Source organism: Caloenas nicobarica, chromosome Z (genome assembly GCF_036013445.1).
Source record: "Caloenas nicobarica isolate bCalNic1 chromosome Z, bCalNic1.hap1, whole genome shotgun sequence".
Taxonomy (NCBI): Eukaryota; Metazoa; Chordata; class Aves; order Columbiformes; family Columbidae; genus Caloenas; species Caloenas nicobarica.
The window spans coordinates 48,529,079-48,554,109 of NC_088284.1; the positions used below are offsets into that span (position 1 = coordinate 48,529,079).

The 25,031-nt window shown below is 40.6% G+C and overlaps 2 protein-coding genes across 2 annotated transcripts; one reads left to right on the forward strand and one right to left on the reverse strand.

The window, feature by feature from the left end:
- Positions 1-604: 604 nt before the first annotated feature.
- On the reverse strand, positions 605-4,226 carry HINT1 (histidine triad nucleotide binding protein 1). The gene is made up of 3 exons (XM_065657367.1): positions 4,076-4,226; positions 1,718-1,822; positions 605-938 (listed from the first exon to the last, which is right to left on the reverse strand). Exons 1-3 carry the CDS (start codon positions 4,184-4,186, stop codon positions 774-776), a joined length of 381 nt encoding a protein of 126 aa, XP_065513439.1. The 5' UTR covers positions 4,187-4,226; the 3' UTR covers positions 605-773.
- A 4,447-nt stretch (positions 4,227-8,673) lies between these two features.
- On the forward strand, positions 8,674-24,159 carry LYRM7 (LYR motif containing 7). Its single transcript, XM_065657368.1, has 5 exons — positions 8,674-8,728; positions 11,698-11,770; positions 12,431-12,501; positions 15,807-15,888; positions 21,985-24,159. The coding sequence occupies exons 1-5, from the start codon at positions 8,711-8,713 to the stop codon at positions 22,068-22,070; spliced, it is 330 nt and encodes a 109-aa protein (XP_065513440.1). The 5' UTR covers positions 8,674-8,710; the 3' UTR covers positions 22,071-24,159.
- Positions 24,160-25,031: the final 872 nt, after the last annotated feature.

Genomic DNA, 25,031 nt, shown 5'->3' on the forward strand with positions numbered 1-25,031 from the left:
AGCAACATTAAGAAGCTACTATTCACTGCAGGACAAGTCGACCCAATAATATCTGGAATCTTAAATGTATACGTACATGATGCTGCTTATGTGCCAAGATGAAATTCCTTGAGCATCTTACAAGGCCCTATATACACAGTTGGATATTTTCAAGTCCTCAATTCCATCAAAATCACAATGTAGAAGTAAATAACCAGTGTGATAAGGAACTATCACAGCTGCCATTAAGACTATTGTTTTACCTCTTCTTATCAGAAAGATGGGGCCTTATAAAGCAGCCATTAACAGAGTTTCCAATACATTGCAACATACTGACGCTGCCCTCACACAGCATGTTTGGAATTTCACATACAACACTTTTTAAAAAAAGTTTTAGCAGCAGCCTACAGTGGTTTTACAAATATTTACGTACCCCATTCAAAGAGCTGAGAAGTTTCCTTCCCAAAAGGCAGGAAAGATTGCTAAGTAGTTGCATCTTCACATTTCAAATGCTTCATAAGATTGTTAACAGTAGACTGAAATACACTACATATATAAACACTGGAGAATGCCATTTTAACTAGCAGAACTGTTTCCATCAGTAAGGCACACCAGACAGAGACGATTCCCACATGCTAAATCTTTATTGTGCGAATGTTGTTCAGAGCGTTTATTACCCTCCATAGACACACATTCAAAAAAATACATTAACAGTGGCTAGTTGATGGGCAACATATTAAATCTATTTGGTGGTGATTTGTACGCATGCAGTTAATTCCTGTGGTGTAAAAATGTTAGCCAGGTGGCCAGCCCAACTGACGACCACCCAGAACATGGAGATGTACGTGATAGACAGACTGCCCACCCTCAGGCCCTTCATTCACAACCATCCGGTATCCATTGGTCAGGCCCAGGTTAGCAGCACACTTCTTGCCAACAATCATTAAATGCCCAAGAAGCTGGAGGAAGAAAAAAAAAAAAAAAAAGGAAAAAAAAAAAAGAACAAACAGGACACACACAAAAAGGGGAGAGGGCAGGAAGAGAAGGAAGAGCAGAGAACCATTCAGATAAGCCAGTAAGCTAATCCTTAGAAATTCAGCCACTGCTTTTCAAATTATTTTCTGCCTACAACTGACACTCCCCAAGAAAAGCTATAAGACTGACTATGCTTAATACAGGGGAATAAAAAGAGCTATATATTTTTTTTCAAGCTAGACAGTAACAGACTGCAAAAGTGTCTCAGAATCTAAATTAATCTCATAGTTAAACCCCCCATTACTTCTTCATGTAACGTATATAATTCTGGTGAAAATTTTCTTTCATCATATTAAGGTTTACAAAATTTTTCAACTTGATGTTTATAGTTACAAATGAAAACTTCACCACCTCTCAGCCAATTTTCCCTTTCTTCATCTCTGACCTGCCAAAAACCCCAAGCCCATATTCAAATAAGTACTACTGCTTGAAAACCATGAAAAAAAGACATCAAGACTGTAGTCCAAAACACCAATGCATTTTGCACTGCAAATACATACCCAGAGATAAATTTTGCTTTCTATCACTGCTTTTACTGGAAGACTTTAACTTTATTCCCCTTCTAAGCTAGACAAAAAGGATCACAGTATCAGAAAACTACTTTGCCTCTTTGAAATGTCAAGGGGAAAAGAGGAAGAGTCTAACAAATTATGAAGTAATTAGAGGTACAGGTTGGTGTACAGAAAGTTTCTAGAGTACTTACAGATTCATCAGAATCTTCTGCTTCAGATAACCTGACAATTGGCTTCTTAGGAATCACTAGGAAATGTGTTGGAGCTTGGGGTGAAATATCATGGAACGCAAGGCACTGGAGAAAGAGCAAAGAGTTCAAACATCATTTGCTTCAGAGAAAGACAAGAGTTTAAGTAAATTAATACTCCCCACTAAATACATACTTAATCAGATTATCAGATACCTTGAGCAAACGGCCAACCACAGAATCAGGAGCTGCTACTGCAACCACCACCATCTGCAGATGCCCATGCTGAGCATGCACTCTGCCACTGCCAACCAAGGGACATCTCTGACTTACCTATCACATTTAACAACAAAACATCTAGTAGTTACTGGTTGAGTTATGCCACAAAGAGTGCATACTTATAAACACATATTTTACATTATTCAAAATACGTATTTGCTAGATGCTTTCAGTTATTCGTGAATCAATAAAGTGAATTTTCTATGCAACTGCACTGCTTTTTAATTCTCCCAAGAGGAACTGTGCCCTTTGCTGAGAGTAAAGGTGGTGAAAAGCCTAAAATTTACTTATATTAACAATGTCTTCTTGTATACCTCAAATCTGTCCTATTTTAAGCTATATTTAAAAAGATAATGCCCAGTTTTAAATCTCTGATTAAATGCTTTTTTCTTACAAACAGAGAAGGGCAGTAAGCAAAGCATGTATGAATAAAACTAATTTGCACCTACTTAGATAAATTTTCTTTGAGTTGATCATTTTGTAAGCAGTTTTTCTACTCTATGTGGTCCACATAGAGGCAGAATGCAAATGGCCAAACTAGGACAAATAATTTAATGAGCAGAAGACCGGTAGCAAATAATTTACTATGGGACAGAGAATAGAAGTAGTATTGAATAGAAACACAGTCAGAGGAAGCTCATGAGTACATACATGGTAAACCAACTTTCATTTCTGCAAGTTTAGATTCAACTGAAAAAAAACAGTGATAAGGCTTAATTACACAGACTTTGTACTTTTTGCCTGCATGTGAATTAATGATTAAAACCCTTCCTTACATTTCTTCTTGTAACATTTCCAGCAATCTCTAAAAACAACTCCAGAGAGTCAACAAAATGAATGAAAGATCATTCACTATGGCCACCTAAACTCTAAAAGCAGTTCTAAATTTCTGTGTAGTTTAAGGTGAAAATCAACTGAGATGCTGCAGGTAATTACTCCAGAAAATATTCTGCATTAGCAGCAGCCAGAGCAGATGATATGCTCTCAAGCCACTCATCCAGGTCAATGGCTTGATTCTCAATCAAGCTCAGTGCTCGGGTTACACTGCTGTAGCCACTACAGCCGAGGAAAAACCTGATGTAGCTTTCATCTGGGTAAAGAATGCACACTCTCACATAAACACAGAGCAGTAACATAGGCATGATTTTTGGAAAGCATGAAAATTTCCAATGGTCTTCAGAGTAGATGGCAGCTGCAACATTTCTGTATCTATCAAGAAAACACTGTTAAAAGCCATGCCTAATTTTCAAGCACACAAATCAGACAAACAGCATCTTTTGTGAGTCTGTATTCTATACTGTAGATAATCCCTTATCTCAAAAGCAAAAGTCCCTGCTAGTGTTCAGTATTTCAATTTTCAAAAAAAGGGGCTTATACTGGATACTAGTTTAGTTTATGTCTTGGAGATAACAGCTGCACTTTTTCATAACCTAGCCATTTCACTCAGCTCCTAGCATGCTGCCATGCACCAGCATCACTGAATGCCACCAGTACCCACCTCACCACAGAAACCTATTTCTGCACCCTGCAGGATGACTAGTTACAGACTTCTGTGAAGAGCAGAAGAAGCTGTCATTCTCTATAGTTCTTTAATAATCCCTCTCAGAGACTCACAACCAAAGCCTAGCAGGCCCAGGTGTATAAACTCCCTAATGCTACTGGGTAGCATATCAAGATGTGTATTCCTGACGCGCAGAAGCAGCTGGTTATGCTGCACTATCCAGGCACATAAACCCGGAGTCCACAAGGAGACTGCCCGTCAGGGGGTTAATCTAAAGTTTCACCGCGACTCTCCTAAACCGAGTGTGAGAAACCCCGTCAGCAAAACCCGCAAGTCCTGCGGTGTCGTAAGGCCGCGACACGACGAACGCCAGCGGCCTCCTCCACACACAGGCCGGCGACGCAGCGGGGCTGAGGCCGAGGCAGCGCCGGCAGCCCTGCAACCGCCCCGGTGCCCGCCGGGCCGCGCACCCGAGCAGCCCGACGCGGGAAGGCACGGAGAGGCCGCGTCTGTCCCGCCCGCCCCGCCGCGCTCCCATCTCAACGGCACCCCCGAGGCGGGCGGCTGCGCACCGCCCGCACCTGCTCGTCCTCATAGATGATGTTGGCAGGGATCTCCTTGCGGATGATCTTCCCGAAGATGGTGTCGCCCCCGGGCCGCGCGGCCTGCGCCTTGCTGATCTCGTCAGCCATGGCGGCCGCCCGTCGCTCCGCGCTTCCCCTCAGCCGCCACGCCCCCTGCAGCGCTCATTGGGCGGAGCGGCTGCGGCAGGCCGTGCCCAACTCGCGATTGGTAGTTTCGCCTGTCTTTTTCGCTTGTCCCCGCCCACTCGGCTGGCCCATCCTCGCTGATCCCGAGTAGAGGCGCGGAGGGATCTGAGTTGAAGGCGGCTGTTGGACGCTGCGCGGAGGCATCAAGGGTGTGGGCGTACTAGACTTCCATGAGAGGCAATGGAGTCCCAGGACACGCAGTTGCAGCGAAATATTGTTAATTGCGGCATCAAATCCAACTCAGATATCTGTGTGACTTCTTGGGGCTGCACCCTGCAGCCAAAGGACTGCTTCTCGTGGAGCTGCCTGTAGCTTTTCCGTACAAGTTCGCAGGAGAAACACAAACAGCTGTGAATCTGCCCCTGGAGGCCCCACTTGCCTTGGGAGCGTGTCCAGGTGAAAACTCTGTGGTCTCTGGCACACAGCACAAAGCAAACTGCATTAGTGTCTCAAGACCTTTTGGCCCATCAAGATGGGGCTCGGGCTGAGCCAAGTAGGAGGCTTCATTTATAAACATGGGCACTGCCCCGAAACGTGGAGGGTACAGTGGTAAAATAGGATTTAGGGTGAGATATTGGGTGCTGCTAATGCCAGGATGGCTCCTGCAGAGGTGAAATTTCAGGCAGTTCAATGTGTCAGCCATTCTGCACGTAAGCCATTTCCTGCCTATAAAATCAATTATGACCTGGCTGTAACTCACAGAGGGCAGCACAATATCAAACGGCTGCACATCTAGCCGTAAATGCGCTTTTTTAAATATGTACGACACCAGTCACAAAATAGGAGAAATGAAAAAGCAGGAAAAAAGCAAAAACCAGAAGAGTAACAAAAAAGCTTCCTTTTCTAACCTTCACGGTTAAAATAGATTCAATCTGATTTCCCTCAAGCTTTGTCTATGGAGATTTTAGTATAGACTTATTCATTTGCCTTCCAACGAAAGTCTTGCAGGAAAGAAAATTCTGGATGGAGGCAGGGAGTAAATACTGTTGGGTGGTTTAAACCTAAAATGGTTCCATATATGCTTACCCGAACTTGTTATAAAGAGAGCAGAATTTTTCATACATATCTAGTAATAACTCTGAAATTATGTATTTCGAGATACCCTAAACAAAGCCCTGATGAAGCTCATGAAACACTGGAAGGATATTCTCTTCCTCACTTGATGGTACTGTATGTATTTTGACATATATATGTTCTACAGATAGTATTGGAGTATGATGGCTAAAACAATAGAATTGGTGCTTCAGGGGCAAATTTATTTGCTTTCTATTGTTGTCTAAACATGGTTATTAAGCAAATATATGAATAATTTTATTGCCATATTTTCTCAGGAATTAACAGACAGACTCTGGAACAGCTTAACATATAAATCTTTATCCAAGTTTCATCTGTACATGTTAGTGTACATTAAGTAGTTCCATGGGCTGCTGTGGAGTCAGTCTAGAAAGCATATTTCTATGTTAAGAGAAGACATAAAGAGACAATTTAAGAAGTTTCTCTGAAAAAGCAAAAGCATTTTTTCACACAGTTGACGTCAACATATATTTTTGTCTCTCTATGTAAATGTCAAATTTTATATTGTTTTGAATACACAAAGTCCTTTTCAGAGGATTTAATTTATTCATTCACAGCTGCAATAATTATTCCTGCAAATAGATATATGAGTAAGGATCATTTGTCCTGCTAATGTATCGAGTTTCTTTATGAGGTACATAGTCCAAAATAATGACATTTAGGAAATTTGAAATATAGACAATATTTAGTAATAGTTTAGTGTTCCTTCACTTCAATTAGCTTTGAATGTAATTTCAATTAAACAATGAAATAGACTGTATATTGAAGCTAGAGGTCTAGCGAAGCAGTAGAGTTGAGGACATTTAAAATCTTTCTGCTTCCTGTAGCTAATGCTGGGTGAAGTGCTACTGAAGCACAAGCTTATTGGGTTTTCTGAAGGACAGCAATGGAGTCTGAAAGTACCAGACACAGCCCTGGGATGGCTGGGCCGAGGCTGGGCTGGTCAGTCAGGCTGTGGGCAAGGCAAGCAGCTGCATGCCTAGAAACCAGAGACATCCTCAAATATCGTCAATAAGCGTAGAAACAAGGAGCTGTAACAGCAACTTTTCATCTGAAAAGGTGAAGAAATAGTCTGGGAAAAGGGAAAACAGTCTGGCAAAAAAAATAAAACTGATCTGAAAGATCAGCAAACATCATCATCTATTGACTGTTCCAGGTGGAAAACAGAAATTAACAGCACTCATTGGCTGTTCACAGTGGTGCTGTCCTACATCTTCTTATGTCTCCATGATATGACTTAATTTTTTTCCAAAATGGAGCTTCTCTCTCTGAGAACATCCTGTGCTGCACATACTTCTCCTTTCCCACACAGGCTGAACTCCCTGCAGAAACTTTCTATGTGATCTTGGACTCCCACCATGGACACCTGCTTGACTCCAGACTCCCTGCTGAGACTCTGGGGTCAGTTTGGTCTGCCCTCCCTGCTCTGGGATGGTGTGTCGTCCACTCTTTCTGAAATTGTCTTCATACTGGTATTATGTATCCACACAAGTAATCTGTCATAACATATCTGCTATTAAATTGTTGATAAATTGCTTAACTCACGGGAAGTTTGTAGTAACCTGCAATGGAAAATACCTATTTGGTTGCTGCTATAATGTTGCTGTACAACTGATTGCTGCTATTATTGATTGCTGACAGTAATTCATAATAGCTTGAGATATATCTATATTTGCTTTGTTAATCATAGGTACCCTTGCTAGTGGTGATTTTTGTGTTAATCTGTAATAAAGTAGAGAAATTTAGAGGATGGAGCTTCCATGTCCCCACATACAACAGAATCTTGCAAACACACGGTGCTGATCGCTGAACCCCCACAGGCTAGGCCATGGTGGGGCTGGAGACCGGCCCCCCTGTGGTGTCACAGGCCCTGGGGGCCGGCATGGGGTCCTGGGCAGCAGGCTGGTCCGGCCCCTGAGGGTTCTTACTGTACTCATGGCCCTGGCACCTGCCATCTCGTGTCAAAACCTGTAACTACTGGGCAGAGAAGAACCTAAGGAAGTTCAACAAGGGCACATGTAGGGTCCTGCATCTGGGGAGGAATAACCCCAGGCACTAGTACAGGTGAGGGGTGGGCCTGCTGGAAAGCAGCACTGCAGAGAAGAACTTGGAGTTCTGTTTGACAACAGGTTGACCATGAGTCCACAATGTGCCCTTGTGGCCAAGAAGGCCAATGGTATCCTGGGGTGCATTAGGAGAAGTGTGACCAGCAGGTCAAGGGAGGTTATCTTCCCCCTCTGCTCTGCCCTGGTGAGGCCTCATCTGGAGAACTGTGTCGAGTTCTGGGCTCCCCAGTTTAAGAAGGACAAGGAATTTCTGGAAGGAGTCCAGCAGAAGGCTACGAAGATGATCAGGGGTCTGGAGCATCTTTCTTATGAGGAGAGACTGAGAGAGCTGAGTCTTTTCAGCCTGGAGAAGAGAAGGCTCAGAGGGGATCTCAGCAATGTCTATAAATATCTCAGGAGCGGGTGTCAAGAGGATGGGTGGGACCAGACTCCTGTCAGTGGTGACCAACAGAATGAGGGGCAATGGACACAGACTGAAGCACAGGAGGTTCCATCTGAATATGAGGAAAAACTTTGAGGGTGCCAGAGAGGTTGTGGGGTCTCCTCTGGAGACATTCAAGACCCGCCTGGACATATTCCTGTGTGATCTGCTCTAGGTGAACCTGCTTTAGCAGGGCGGCTGGACTAGATGATCTTTTGAGGTCCCTTCCAACCCCAACCATTCTGTGATTCTTCTTTAGGTCACCTAAAGAACCATGCCTGGGTTTTTTCCAGTGTTAGGCGGGATTTCCAACTTCAGCTGGCATAAAAACAGGGTAATTGTTTCAATTTTGTAGTTGTTCTTCAGCCCCCATCAGAATATTCTCTCCAATAGAAAAGATGTTCAAGCAAGATATCAAACGGTCCCATCAGTTCTGATAAATAATCGTTGGTTATCTCAGTATCAGCTTTTTTTAAAAAAAAAAAAAAAAAAGTAATTAAAATTGAATCGAGCGCTTCTGGGAAGTAACGGCCAGCGGTGCAAAATAACGTGTTGGCCACAAGCTGATGGCTTTCCGCTCACGCGTTTGAAACTATGAGATTTTCTTCAGAGGGAAGCAGGTACAAACACGTTATTTATTCTGTGCCAGGCAGGGCCACCAGCGAAGGCAGCAGGGGTTCGGTTGGCCGCCCCGGAGCGGCCGCGGGGGGGGCACAGAGTGCCCGGAACACGGGCGGCGGCGAGTTGCGCCTGGCGGGGCAGTGTTGGCGGCGGCACCGGGAGCGTGGCGGCGGCGGCGCAGGGGGGCGTGGAACGTGTTTAATTCGTCAGTTCCGCCTCCAGCACTTCGCCGCTCCCCCGGGCCGGAAGAGAACGGCGGTCGCCATGGCGAGCCGCGGGCAGGTGAGCGTGGTGCGCATGCGCGGCGGGGAGAGGCGGGGGGCTGCCCCGGCGCGGCGCCGTCCTGGCCGCGTCTCCCGAGGCTGCCGGGGGAGAGCGGGGCCTCCGCGGTGTTCGGGGGTCGCCTCGAGTGAATTGGATCCGGGGAGGGCCCGCGCGGGGCCGGCCCCGTTTGAGGCGGCCGTGGTCGTGGCTGCCGGCCCCCTCCTCCCTCCTCCGTCCTCGCAGCGGCCGCGGGGCCGACCCTGCCCGCCCCGTCCGGCCTGCGTTCCGCAGCGTGCCACAGGCGGGTGGTTGCCGCCGTGTTCCTCCTGCGCTGCCTGGTGGCCGCCGTGCTTGGAGCTGGTGGTAGCGCACGCAGCGCCGAGCTGTGTTCCCTCAAATTTACAACACTAGCGTGTAAATAATAACTAGACCCATTATATACTCAGGGGAGTTTCCCCTTGTGTGTCACTGGAGGGTAGGAACATTTTTCCTAGCAGTTCTTGGCATTTATTCTGAGCATCAACAGGCAGAGGCTTTCAGGCCAAGAAGGACATGAAACTTGGTAATCGAACATGGAGTTTTGCAGGCAAAGTCTGTCATGGAAAAAGGAAACACGCTGAGAGACTACAAGTAGGAGTTAATGTACATAAAGAGAATGAATTGTGATGAGAAGATGGAGAAAAGCAAAGATAGAGGACTTTAAATTTAAACCTTTCATCATTGCAATATAGAGTACTTGGGAGGGGAGTTGAGCCCCTGTTTCAGAGGTGTTATAAAGCTTAGTATTAGGGATACTAATACACTGATGTATTAAGGGAATTCTATGTTTCTTCAGGTGACTGTAGAGCTCAAGGGAGCCTGCATTAATATATCTTGTTTCAAAGTCATCTAATCTGATGTGATGGAGAACTTCCCAGGAGGGGTCTGCAGAAATTTGCAAATAGCAGAGGAAGACACCGGAAAATTGTTGACCAAAGAGTTCAGAATAACCATAGAACACTCCTGCACGTTTCACAACACGTCTTTCACCCAAAACCATTCGTAATACTAATTTTACTGTTTGCAAAGATGGAGAAAATACTATGGGGTAGAAATATTTCAGGATGTCCTGTCGAAATAATTTAGTCAAATCCCTTAAAATACATCTACAGAACAAGAAATTTATTTGCTGGCTTTTAATTCTGTTGGTTTACTTTCCACAGATACAGCCATCTGGGGAATGCTGCAATTAGAGGCAACATTATTCTGTTCAGTTGCTAATTATTAAAGACACAGAAGCTGAAAATGAATTAGCAGAGTCCGTGTTCTCTTTTATATGTCTCTGCTCAGGTTGACTTAACTGATTGTCAAGTGACATACTAATTCTTGTAAAAGTGACAAAAGTTTTTTACTTAAATGTTCCCAAGACTCTCGAGCAATTGATAACGCACTGGTTCGTCCTCTTTCCATAAACATTTGTAATGCAGTATCATATACCCAGGAGGCTAAATCATAAATTACAGTGGAAACAATGACATTGTTTAATCCACATGGTAAAGTGAGATTTGAATTTGTTCATGTTTGTAAGTTGTCCCTCAATAGCACTAAAGTTGTGGTAGTGTTATGTTAAAGAAGCAGCGGTAGACTGGAAGGTTGCCTCTTCTTACTGTTTTATGTCTTCTTCCTCAAAACTGTCTTTTTGTGTGTGTACACTTCTTGATTAATTATCTCGATGTGTAGCCAAGTGACCAGCTGAGCGGAGGGTGAGAACTTAGCTTGAAAATGTAAAAGTGTGTTGACATCTGTTGGAAGTAATAGCTTTCAGAGAAGCTTGCAGTTCTGCTCTCTGTCATTGGCAGATTTAAAGCAGAGGCAACATTTTTTTCAAGGCCCTGCTGAGATGTTTTTATTGGCTTTTTACCTTTAGGGGATAGTGTTTTGCATCTCCTGCTCACAAATACAGAGCATGCTGATAAAGAAGATGGTTATTCCTCAGTTACAGCCCTGTGTTTCCTCTGCATCCTTCTAAGACATTTTTGGAATATTAATTATGAGAAAACAATTTAAGATTGTCCTAAGCTACCCAAAATTGTGCCTTCTAAAGATCTAAAAACACACTAGAAAGTACTAGAAATAATTTCAAAAGGTATCTTGTCTCGTTGTCAAGTTTAGTTTCATTTTTTTCTGTGCTTGTCACAGATTCTTTTCAGTCTGTGACAAACATCAACAAGTTCTGATAAGGACTTAGGGACTTCTGTAATTTCATTACAGTCTGTGTGTATAAATAGCCAAAACAGCATGACTGTGAGTTGTGATTCTTGGAGGTTTTACTTTACATACATACTGAGGTGCGTTATCGCTACATTCTAAATCCTAATTTTTAGTGTGGGAAGGACTTTGGTTTAAGTTGGTTTTGCCACATAGCCTGTAGAAGATTATACCTAGATATTTTACAGAAACATGAAAAATAATTGTTGAATTAGTTAATACACAGTTGGAGATCTTTTTTAAATTCACTTTCCTTACATTGGCTTGCAAATGTGAGAATACTTCAGCCATTTATATTTCTACCTTTTTTTTGTAATCTGAGAATATCAAGTGATCTACCCTTGATAGTCCCTTCAAGTGACTTGACTTTTAGAGTTATTCCAATTCTGTTACATGTTTTTGTTATTGGCACAGTAAATATGGTTGCATCAATGTATTTTCAGGATTATATTCCTGTCATGCCAAGTGATTATTTAGGGGTGTGGTGCTAGTACTCTCTAGCATCTTGGATTAATTTGAAGCCTGTAGAACTATCTAGGGTTTTGATTCCTTCACATCTGCTTTGGCTTTAAGTTATTTGATCAGAAACAGAGGTAAAATATCTTAGATACCGATTCCATATCAAGTTCTGTACTAAATGGAAAGAACCTGAAAAATCAACCAGAACACTCTACAACATGTTCATTTTGACCAAGAATTCTGCTAGCAAACAAGCTAATTCTAATATGTTGTATTGACAGGTTTTGAAGCTTTTTAAATTACTACACAGAACCCGGCAAGAAGTTTTTAAAAATGATACCAGAGCCCTTGAAGGTGAGAGAGATTTTTTTTGTGTGGTGGATGCTTACTATGTTTCTGTGGAACCTTCTTCTCTAAATACAGAGAAAGAGAATTCTTAACATAGTTATCCTTTAAATTATTGCCTTCCACATTTTATGTGTAATCATTGGGAAAACTTGTGTGTCCATAACCAGACATCTGTTAATTTGAAACAAAAACCTTGTTGTGAGACTCAAGCTATATTTCTTAAGGAAAACATCTTTTTGGAACCTTGGTGATCTTCCTGGTTCCCCCTCACCACCCCCCCCCCCCTTTTTTTTTTTCACTTCCTCTCTTCAGCCTAGCCAAACCATTTTTAAATGTACCAAGCATGTGAGTTGATTTTATGTATGGTTGCTCCTCAGGGGATAAATATTGATTTTTTTAGTAAACCGGCTTGTAGTAGTGACTTCTGTATGTTAGTTATTTTTAAGATCAGAATGCTAGATAGGCAATCATGTTCCTATAAAAGTCAACTTAAATTACGACATCACCTGAATTCCATAGAAATCTTATATTAACGTACTTGAGGCAAAGTGTACCAGGAAGGTTCTATAAAGGACTTAGAATTCTGAGCTGTGATGCAGTGACAATGACAAGATAGATTTTGTTGTTGTTGTTTGCACTTTAGGTTTTTTTGTTTAACTTACTTAGCTGCAAGACAAAAGATAAATGAAGAATTCAGGAATAACCAATATGAGACATCTGAAGAGAAGATAAATGAGGTAATTCCTGTTTTCATTGCTTTTTCCACTTTGCATAAAAATACTTATATATGAGATATTTACTTAAAGGATCTCTAAACCAATCTGAGCACTTACTGAGACATTATGAGAGCCAGATGAGTTTGAAGAGGCTTTTACATGGATCTTAGTTTATAGATATATTGATATGTCCATTGGTATTAATAGTATGTTATAGAATTTTGCACATTCAAAAATACATAATGAGAAAGTGTCTTCTGGTAGTTCAATATGCTTATTTTGAAGCTTATAATAAAATTATGGGGGAAAATGGTCTATATTGCTATTTTTATGTAAATATTTTTTATACTTGGCTCATAATGTCTGTCTGAGCTGTGTTCACTTAAGTTTACTTGGTCTTTGTTGGATAGAAAAGCACAAAAAGTACAGAAAAATTAAATAGTCTGCTCAGTTACTGGCAGACATGAGAATTACTTTGATTTCTGATCACAAATGAGGCAACATCTTTCTTTGGAAGCAAAAAAAAAGCCAAATGATCATGACTATTGTAATATTGAGGTATCAATTATACTACTGGGATTTTTGCTTTTTCTTTTCTCATGGTGCATTAAAAGGAGTAAAACATTCTGTTAACTCACTATGTAAGTTACCTTTGCTCAGTTGTTATCTTAACACTTTTTACTGAGTCAATTTTCTAAAACTTACTGAGGCCTGAAATGAAACATCTGTATTTTAGATATTTTTAGTTCTTAACATCCATACAGAGTGAAAAATTCAGGCCTTGTCATTCAGCCTTATTAACTGATTCTATTTATGTTGTCACTGGGCACTAGTTGGAAGAAAGTACCTCCATCTGTCCTTTGCAGAAGTAAATCTAAAACTTTGCATCATACCAGCTACTGGACAGTAACATAAATAGTTCTGAGCATTTAGGTAGGACTTTCTAGCATTTCTACTTCTTCTCAGGCCCCTATAGTAATACTTGTGTCTTTGTGTTCCCAGTGTCTGAGCCATTAAATTCTATGTTCTTTTTGTTGTAGATGTACAGAACAAATACTTGCTGTAATTTTTAAAGCTATCTTTGTTAGGAATGACAACCTGCAAAATACATGTATGTAACTTTTTAGCATGGGTTAATAGATATTGCAGAGGGATCTAGACAGAGAAATGAGCAATCACCAGCTGCATGAAGGTCAACAAGGGCAAGTCCTGGATTTTGCACCTGGGACATGACAACCCTGGCTGTACATACTGACTGGAGGATGAGATGCTGGAAAGCAGCTCTGCAGAGAGAGATCTGGGAGTTCTGGTCGATTGTAAGTTGAACATGAGCCAACAGTGTCCCTGTCAGGCAAGAGGGCCACCCGTGTCCTGGGGTGCATCCAGCACAGCATTGCCAGCCGGGCAGGGAGGTGATTGTCCCGCTCTGCTCTGCACTGGTGCGGCCTCACCTGGAGCTCTGTGTGCAGTTCTGGGCGCCACAGGATAAAAGAAGATATAAAGCTACTGGAGAGTGTCCAGAAGAGGGCTACAAAGCTGGTGAAGGGTTTAGAGGGGAAGCCGTATGAGGAGCAACTAAAGTCACTTGGTTTGTTCAGCCTGGAGAAGAGGAGACTGAGGGGAGACCTCATGGGGCTCCAGCTTCCTCACAAGGGGAGGAGGAGTGGCAGGTGCTGATCTCTTCTCTCTGGTGACCAATGACAGAACCCGAGGGAATGTCAGGAAGGTGTGCCAGGGGAGGTTTAGGCTGAACATTAGAAAAAGGTTCTTCCCCCAGAGGGTGGTGGAGCACTGGAACAGGCTCCCCAGGGAGGTGTCACGGCCCCAAGCCTGACAGTGTTCAAGAAGAGACTGGACAAGGCCCTCAGACACATGGTGTGAACTGTGGGGTTGTCCTGTGCAGGGACAGGAGTTGGACTTGATGATTCTTATGAGTCCCTTCCAACTCAGGACATTCTATGATATCTGTATTAAATGTGTCAGTGGAAGAAATTCTAGACTTTCATCACAAGTACAGAATCCTAGAACATCATAGAACCTGTCATATTTATTGTGTATACCTATATATATACACTGAATAGACTCAGAGGCAGATGAACTGAATCAAATTATAAACAGGACTGTGGGAATTTGTACACTTGCATAAACACAGGGGTGTTAGTGTTCTGCTTTGGGCAGCCACTAAAAGAATGAATATTGACCAACCAAATGTGCACTTTTTTTGTGAGAAGTGTCCTCTAATATGACATCAAATATTTAGTTATGTAGTGACGTCAGCAGGTAGGAGTAACTGTCTGCAGTATCAGAATGTGAGATGTGGCAGCTGAATCTATTGCAGCGTTTTAGTTCTGATCAGGAGTGCACTTCCAAAGTTATCTCGGTTATCGCCACTCCCTGCGATTTGACTTGTTTGTGAAGTAGTCTCAGAGCAAATGGCAGAATTCCCTTAAAATGAATCTGAAGTGGAAGGTGTGTGCCAGGAGCACGCAGCCTAGCTGCTAATAGACATTCAGTAGGGTAACTGGTCCAAACCCTTGGAAAGGGAGAGGAGAAATTCAGTGTAGATGTCAAGTCTTGAGCTCTAACTGTTGCAAAGATCCACTTCTGTTGGTACACACTAGTTCCTAGTGTAAGTGTGTCTCACTTGTGCATTTCTATTTACTTCTGACACAGAAATAAAAAAAAAAAAAACCCTATTTGGTTTCTCTTAATCGCTCAGCAAAACTAGCAAGAGTGGTTCTGCTTCCTCTCTGAATGAGGGAAAGAATCTTAGGCCTTTTGCCGAATATTAATGCCTTTGCAAGTGTTTAGGTAGAGCCTTGTTCCTGTACTGCTTTTCTGTGAAACTTCAGTATTCTTAATTCTTTTCACGTTTTGCCCTTAGTTCTGCCTCTGAATTTAATGAGCAGGAATCTTGAAAGAACAAGATTTGCCTTTCACTAGAGGTAGTCAAATGTATTGAGGCATTCACCAATGTCTGTGGTCATTGGAAACTAGTTACTTGTTTTGATAGTTGGATTCTACCTTATTGATTTGCAGTTTTCATTGGGTATATAGATTTTATACTGCTCTGTGTTATTGAGCAGAAGTTTACTTCTTCTCATGCTGTATGTCAAGGTAGCTTATGTATCAACCTATAAGTTATTCCAGGATCCCCAAAGTAAAAGCTATGTATAGATAGTGCACAACTAACTGAGTAATAGAACTGACCGGTTTTATTATTTGAATAGCTGTCTAGTATGGAAAATATCTTCAGGAATAATTGCATATAATTTAAATTATTCTGTTGTTTTTTGTTGTTGTGTGTTTGTTTTTCCTTTTACTAGCTTCTGAAAGTAGCTTCAGATGTTGAAGTGATTCTCAGAACTTCTGTTATTCAGGCAGTTCACACAGATTCCGACAAAATATGTGAGTAAAGCTGCATGCTAAAAATATGGTTTAAACTGTTATAGTTCACTAAACAAATATAAAACTTGAAAACTGTGTAAAGGAACAGAGAGGACGAAAGTCTGTCTATCCGTTATTTCTCTGCCCAAACCCTTAATTTAAGTCTGTTGACTAATGGCTTTACCTGGGACAAGTGGAGGTTTCAAAGGTACAAAGTTTCTACACAAATATTTTGAAATACAGAGGCTGCTAGAAAACATGCAGTGTGTGCATTTAATGTGCACTAATTTAATGTGCACTAATTAATGTTCTCTGAGGGAAAAAAGTTGTAACTTGGTAGCTTAACTATTAGGAGCAATAGCAATTATGTAGCAAGTCAGCACCCATTGTCTAAATGTCCTAGCTGCAATACCTGTAGGTGCTTGCTCTACCAAGTAGGAAGAAGCTGCCTGTGGAGAATTAGCAAATGCAGTATTTATTTGTGCTGTCCATGGCACAGATTTTTGTTTGGGGATTGTGTTCTTTTCCAAAACCTTACTCTGCCAATTTAAGTTTCAGATAATGCCTTGGAAGATTCATGACACAACTATGGCCTTGATGAAAAGCCTATCAAATTGTGAAATTTTAGTTCCTGATTTAGAAGTTCTTTTATCTTACAGTCAAACACAAGAGAATTAGTAGGTTCAGCATACAACTGTGTGGTAGAGAATAGGAAAAACTTTCAGCTGTGTACATTTTTTCATTTCTCTTTAGTGGTGTCTGTAAATTTTTGTAACTGTTTTCAGGTTTAGATTTGATAAGGCATTTAACTTTAGAACAGCCATTTGGATTGAGGCCAAAGATAAGTCTAGACCAGTGTTGAGTCTTCCACAGTGATCCTAGGCAGATGACAGTAGAAGCATAGAAACAGAGGAAGTGAGCTTTTGCATTTTCCAGCTGTTTACACCTGGCATCACTTCCTGAGCCAGGGATAGCTTCTGTTTTAGTTATCCTCAGTGGATTTCTCTCTCATGAACCTGTTCCTGTCAACTTACATGTATTTCTTAACTTATTCAGGATGGATCATTAAAAGCTGTTGTTTTCCAAATTTGTTAAACAGCACAGATACTAACAAAAATACTTGCAGAACTTCACTTCAGACATCCTTCCATTGGGGTACCTGTTCATTAATTGTTCACTTTCCACAGTTTGACCAGGGACTTATCCATTCAAGACCTTCTGTCATGATAAGGCTATTGTTTTATTGAAAGCATTCACTGAGGGACTTCCGGGAATCCAAGCATGTTGGGGCAGACCCCCAAGAGGTCTCCAGAGAACTCCAGCAGGGGGACTGTAATGCAGAACAGCCCTTACAAAAGCCACATGAATTCATGTTCAGATACTGATTTATATTCTAGTACTGTGTGAGTATGTAGGACTGGGGTTAGGACAGCCAGAGCCCACCTGGACTTTATCTTGGCAAGGAATGTAAAGGACCGCAAGAACAGCTTCTACAGATATATCAGTAGCAGAAGGAACAGGAGGGAAAATATGGACCCACAGCTGAATAGGGCAGGGGACCTGGTAATAAAGGACGTGGAAGAGGCCGAGGTGCTTGGTACCTTCTTCACCTCAGTCTTTATTGCTAAGGTTTGCCTTCAGGAGTTGTGGGCCTTGGATCATTGGGAATGTCTGGAGCGAGGATGACTTACTTTTGGTAGAGGAGGAAAAGACTGGGGAACATTTGAACAGATGGGCCTTAGACAAATCCACAGGACCTGATGTGATGCACGCATGGGTGGTGAAGGATCTGGCTGTTGTCATTGTAAGGCCACTTTTGATCATCTTTGGAAGGTCATGGTGATTAGAGGAGTTGCCTGAGGACTGCAAGAAAGCGAACATCACTCCTCTTTTTAATAAGGACAAGAGAGAAGATCTGGGAAACTGGTCAGCCTCACCTTGATTTCTGGGAAGGTGGCTGAGCCACTCCTGGAAGCTGTTTCCAAATGTTCTAAGAACAGCATGGGGACTGGGACTTGTCAGCAAGGATTTACAAAGGGGCCATCTTCTCTGACCACTCTGATACCCTTTTACAGTGAAATGACTTGACTTAGCGGACAAGGAGAGAGTAGTGGTGTTTGTCCATTTTGACTGTAGCAGACCTTTAATATTGTCTCCTTTAAAATTGCCATAAACAAAAAGTGATACAATTGCCACCACCTAATTTTACAGACTTCTTAGAGACATGATGGCAGTGAGGTTTGTGCAGAAGGAGGAGGTCTTCCAGAGTCTGATACTAGCCAGGAAAATTTTGTCCTGCAGCAAAAAATGTGGAGTATATCTGTACACAGGGTGTATTTGACCTGCTTATGAATGCAAAAGATGTCATTATCCAGTCTCTTTCCAATTCTTTTGTTGTTGTTGTTTTGTCTTGGGGGTTTGTTTGGTTTGGTTTTTTGTTTGTTTGTTTTTCTGTATCTGTTTTGGATAGGTATACACTTTGCTTCTCTGTAACTGATCTTACTGCAGTAAGAACAAAGCAATAATCTTGAAACAGCCATTTCAGTTTGAGAGCTGTGTGTTTTATGTGTGTTTGGAATATATATTGAAGTCAGAAATATTTTGTCTTGATAATGTAGCGAATCACCATTCAAAGATCAGGAATGCTTAGAAAAGAAATCCAGAGCATCATGATAGAATTTCACAGAATAAGATTTAACAGTATAAAAAATGTATAGAATGGATAGATATTCTTTCTTGTCCTGGTAAATTTAAAATGTAAAGAGTATTCAGTGAAGTTGGAATTTACAGATAAAGCTAATACCAAAAAAGTACTTTTTTAGTTTACAGAATGAATAATTCTTAAAGGTCCTGGCAATGAAAAATCTTTGTAAATTGGTCAGTTACAGAACATTATTTCTATGTGCCATTCTTTGAGCAGGCTTCTAGTGTGTTTGCATCTTTCCTAAGAATCCAACTTTGATTATTCGTATACTACTCTGAATTAGGCAGTCCTGATATAGCTCTTTATATATAATTAATGTCACAGGTAGCACAGAGTAAGCCATTAGAAAATCTCTGGAACTAGAAGTTCAGAATTTTTAGGGAGTTGAGGTAATTGTCACCATATTTTGATAGTAGTTTATGCTGAATAGCATGGTCAGTGCACTGTGTAAAAATTTTTTCTATAAATGGGTGTGGTTTCCACTACTGCTTCACTTTGTTGAATATCTCACGGTACTGTTCCCATCCTTTCTTGTTTGTAAAGAAACATTGTCCGAGGTTAAAATGAGGAAAAAATTCGGAAGTGGGGCTTCAGCTTCCAGTTGAATCTATTGCTAGCTGGTGATGTGGTTTAACCCCAGCCAGCAGCTACGCCCCACAGAGCCACTCGCTCACTCCTCACAGTAGGATGGGGGAGCAAAAGAGCAAGCAAACTCATGGGTTGAGTTAAAACCAGTTTAACAGGTGAAGCAAAAGCCATGAACACAGAGAAGCAAAGTAAGAAATTCATTAACTACTTCCCATGGGCAGGCAGCTGTTTAGCCATCCCCAGGAAAGCCAGGCTCCATCACACCAAATGGTTACTTGGGAAGACAAACACCATCACTGCAAATGCCTCCCGCTTCCTCCTTCTTCTTCCAGCTTTTACGGCTGAGCACAATGCCATGTGGTATGCAATATCCCTTTGGTCACTCAAGGTCAGCTGTCCTGACTATTCCCCCTCCAAACATCTTGTGCATGTATATGATGAAAATACCAAGTGGATCTGCTTTTTGGCTCCTAGGAGCCAATTTCTCGCAGGAAGTTTGTTGTAGGGAGTGCCTCTTTAGGTATATAAGGTATATGAGTCTGCTCAGAACATTGAAGGGGTATTCAATTCCAGTACAGCTTTGATTGAAGAAGTTTTAGCTCATCAAAATCAACCTTTTTGATCCTTAATCTTTATGCTCTATACTAACTTTTATAGTGCCAATAGAATTACATTGCTTTTATGGTATCATCTTGTATTAAATGAGAGGCTCGGGACAGATTTATTAACAAAAACAAAAAAAGTAGAAGTGTAGCCCTAAGGTGGCTGCTAGAGTTGCTGTTTGTTGGCAAATAAAAATAAGCAACCTCAGTTGAAAAGTTTATGTTTCATAGTGCTTCATCTTAGGTGCTACATGTTCATTTTGGAAACTTTGTAGTGAGGATTTATTTTGCTGTAATAGAAAGTATATTGGCCTATTTGGGAAAAAAAGACAATGTAGTAAAATACTTACTAATTTAAATGCAGCCCAAATATATTATTTCCTTGCTTATTCACAAGCCATCATGCTGCCCCTACCCTCCAAATAAAGATTGAAGTGATCAGTTACTATGTTGTGTGAAAGAAAGTAGGAGGACACCAAAACACCACAAAGCTAGGTAAAATGTTTGAGAAATCTAGTGCTGCCGCTAGTCTCTTTTAAGTTAGTTCCTGTCAGAATATTTTGATTCTTAACTTTTTGTATTATAGATAAAATATACAATTTAGCTACACCTGGTGTTTTTTCTTCCTTTTAATTTCAGTCCTGTATCTCTAAAATAACTATTTAATAACTGAAAATAAAAAGCCAAAGACTTGTCTTAGACAGTGAGAGTAAATGTTGCTAAGGAGAACATTTTTCCTAATCAAGTGAAATTATTCTCTGTTGTCATAGAAGCAGTGCACAGGGCAATGTTATCCTTCAAAAATAGTTTGAGGTGCAGTGCAGTATAGTCATGTTGGGATTCACTGGCAAATCTTTAAAAATTAAAGAAAAAAAGAAATTAGGCTGAGGTTTTCTTACTGAAGAGAAGACAATTTCAATTAGGAGCTTGTTAGTCATATTAGACAATTTTTCTGATTTGTTTTTTTCATGTTTCAGTCTGTTACTCAGTAGTATACAAATGTCTCTTCTCTACATTTTGCTTTCAGATTAAGCTGATACAAGTAGAGCTTACATTTTCGTGATATACCACACGTGCAGTGTGTTTGATGATTTTGATTCAGTGTGTTGGCAATGTATGTTCAAAAATTAGCTTTGAAAAAGAAGGTTAAAAATTCTTCTTTCACTCTTCATTTGTTTGGACTTTTGCTTTTCTGTACTTCATATCCAATTCTGTTTTTCTTTGGTATTGCTGTTTCATGTACCTATTCTCTTAGAAACCTATTAAGTGTGTGAGTATCAGTACGCAGATGCAAAAGGAACATGCCTTCAAGGCAATCAGTTTTCTTTCTTACAAGATATGGGGTATGAATGCACGTTGGACAGAATAATGGAATCACAGGATCATTTTGGTTGGAAAAGAACTTTTAGGTCATCAAGTCTAACCATTAACCTAACACTGCTAAGGCCAGTCTTACTCGTTACGCACACATGCACACAAACACACACAGTTTTACAGGCTTACTGTACCTTTCACAGTTGTCTGACCTAGTCAAAGTACAGCATTATGATTTCAGGTGTTTGTGCTTTAGTTTTTGCTGCTGGAGCAAATCCGACAGGACAGAGCTCCTCCTTACCTTCATGAAGAAAGGACAAGCTGATTTCTGAAGAGCTAGATGGCAAGAACTTAGAGTCAGGAAGAGATTAAAATGGTGTATGATTAGCAAACCATAACGCACAGCACTTCTGTGGTGATATAATGGCCATAATTTTCATTTGATGCTTTATTTTCCTGTTGGCCTTTAAAACAGGTAAGACAAAATTAGTATTACAGATCAGATTCCAGGTTATAGGGAGAGAGGGCTAAGTCAAATTTAGTGTTAATTTTTGGAACTCTTTAAGTAAAGATAATGTGACTTGGGCATAATGAAATTGCCATTCTCTCACTTGCTAAAAGTTACTGCAACACTTTACTATTTTTTTGTGCATTCTTAATGCTATTTGCTTTTAAAAGGAGAAGGGGGAAGGCATTATCCTGACCAACAGAAGGTAAAAATCTTAGTATGATTTTGTCTTGAATAGATACCGTGATGTGTGTACACTTACCAAGAGTTCAGATTCTCAGTAACCTGATTTTTTTGTAGTAACTCAATTTTTTTGTATGTAAATGTAAAAACAAGTTTAGAATTTTAAATAATATTTTCCAAAAGATAATATTCTTATAGGCTTTTTTTTTTTATTGCAGTGCTCATACCCAGGAAAGATCTTCTACAAGACAATACTCCTTACTTGGATAAACCATCAAAAAAGCATGAATCCCCAGAAGGTTAAAATCCTGTAAGGAGATCTCTGGAAATCAATAGGGGATACCTGTGTTAAAGCTAAATTTTAAAAACAGTTAAGTGTTGTTACCAGGAAAACTGAGACCGAAACCAAGACACCAATGTTATTGTGTCCTGTGATATCATCATGCACTTCTATGGAAGATTGTAATACTTGCACAGAAACTCACAGTTCTTTTAAAAATATGCTGGTGAATTGTGTTACTTCAGCCAGGAATGTTTTTAATTATGACAGTTGTCAGATATTGTTTCCTAGCAACCCAGAGTTTTTCAAAACCAAATACAAGTTAAATGCCATTCTTAATCCTGGTAATATTTATTTGTCAGTTTATTGTCAATCATATGCTGCTTTGAAGTAACGTGGCACTTTCCACCAAAAGCATGATTTCTGAAGCTGTCATTAATTGTGCACTAGTATACTGTGATGTTTCAGAGAGCTCTTAAGGCTTATCTGAATAAATTATTGAGATTTTACAGATAGGAAAGTGTGTGTAGTGTTTTTCTTCTCCCCCATACCTTTGAACAAGCAGGAGTGGCAGGAGTTGGATTCTTAGATGATGGCAGAACAAGATACCCCAGCCACAACCTAACATAAGCATGTTGGTTTAGATCACATGGCTTATTAATTCAAGGGTTTTGTTTTATCTTATGATTATAGAGTGACTTACTGAGGCATTTTCCAAATAAAACAGGCTTGTTGCTTAGTTGCAAGTGATCTGACTTGCCTAGAGTGAATTTATGGTGAATTTATTTACTAAGCCCTTATCACTTCTGTTTTTGTAAAGGATACGTAATTGCTTCTTGCAGAATTCATCACAATGATCTGTTCATAGAATTTTCTCTGTGTGACATTGGTAGCAGGCGCTATACTAGGATCTGAATAGCTCATACAGGAGTGAGGTAGCCCAGTACAACCTCTCAGCAGTGTTTCAGGTCCCAGCAATCCATATGCATATCCATATGGTTTCTGAAATGGCTTTACTGATTGAGAAAAACAGAAAACTACTGCCTGCCTCCGGTCTCTTCCTCACACAGCATGTCAATGCAACAAGAACTCTTTTCTTTAAAGCTAGTTCCTCTAGCTGCCACGGGCAGGACAGCCAACAGCGACTAAGTTGTCAGGAATCCCCTTTCAATTGCACTGATAGCTCCCTGCATTGTAGCTAGAAGGCAACAGGCAAATGATGAGAGATGGAATGAAATGAGTGCAGTTTCTGCTGTTTGTGTAAACATCTTGGTCTGTAGGGGATGTGCTGTTCTAGGCATCTTGTATTGTTTACTTCCCTAAGGACAACATATATTCTATGTTTGGTTTCCCATCCCTCTGCAGCCTGCCTATTTTTTTTTTTTTTTCATAAGGAGCATAAGAGAGTGGTATGCAAGGGAGAAAAAATAGAAGGTAGTTGCAGCTGTAAGGAGAAAATGAAACAGAACATTACCTCAAGCGAAGTGACTAATTTTTAAGCAAAAATAATTAAATGGGTGTCTCTCAAGAATGGCAAATTATACAACCATTAAGGTATATATCCCGTGGCACGCTGGATTTGGTGGAAATTAATCTCTCAGACCCATTGCTTTAGGCTATGAGGCAGTGTACTAGTGGTTTTATCCTTCAGATTGATGTCATAGAACTGATGCCTGGTAGGTCTTCACTCTTTTGGTAGCAGTGCAGGATAGTATTGACTGTTAACATGCAAAATATGTACCAAAAGACTTAGTGATGTCAACAGTAGATGGCGGTCTTTGTATGATGCTTGAGGAAACTGCAAGTGAAGAAACTATTTTCATGTGACTGTTGCTTTGGTATTGTTTTGCTGTCTTGTGTTTCAGCTTTTTACTTTTAACGAGAATTAACACATGAATAGAAAGATAGTGTGGAAATATCAATTTACAAGATCAGGTGTGGGATTCGACAGGCATTTGTGTGCTTCATCTTACCTACGTCTTGAATATTCATGATAAAAATACAGAATGTGCCACCTGAATAACATACACAACTGCTGAAAATAAAAAAGTTGGTAGAATTTAATGGCCTTCAGAACAATTCCCTTACACTCCTGTGCAGTATCTTTATGGTCCTTGTGCATTCCTGGGCAGCAAAGACAGACTGAGTTTTGCTGTGCTGAGATGGGGAAAATCAAGTCAATATGCAAAAGATTACTAATGTAAGAGATTGATGGCCGTATTTATTGCTCTGGTTTTGATATGAACTGAAATAGGAATCCGGGAGTATCCAGACCAGGATAAATACAAGTCAAAATAAGGAATTGAGCCTAAAAGTATGACAGAATTGGTCACTGTCTGGGCCCATCAGGTGTTTGCTTTCTGAAAATTTACCTTTCCGACCTTGAAAGATGCACAAACCTGCTTAATGAGCAGCTGGTAATTAAAGACTTCTCTGTGCTCGTTGGTGGTGGTAACTGTTCCTCTTCCCCTTATTCCATGCTTATTTGTTGGTTCGCAGTCCAGTACCCAGTCATCTCCCCAGCTTCTGTTTCCATTTCATTTCACTCTGGGTGTGAATCTATTCTTGATACTGCTGGCTTTGCATTCATATGTATCTTTATTTTCCTTAATTAATATCAATAATAGTGTTGAAAGGACAGGAAGTATTGTTGCATTCCCTCTGCAAAGTTTGAAGTGTTAGCTGAAACTGTTTAAAACATTACAGGGGCTTTCACATAATGACTTGGGAGGGGAAAAGGTTGATTCCTTACCACAGAAACTGTAGTTTAATAGGCTCACAATAAGATGATTCAGTCACATTAAACTTTTTCAAGTTTACTAGAACTGCAGAACTTTAGAGCAGACATACATGCCTTCTTTCCAAAGTATGCATCATCAGTCTTAAAAGATTAGCCTTAAAGGTAATAGTTCTTTAAACTGTAGTTTAACTATGTTTTATATCAAAAAAATCTGTAGAGATCCTTTGCAGGCAGGCAGCAAATTC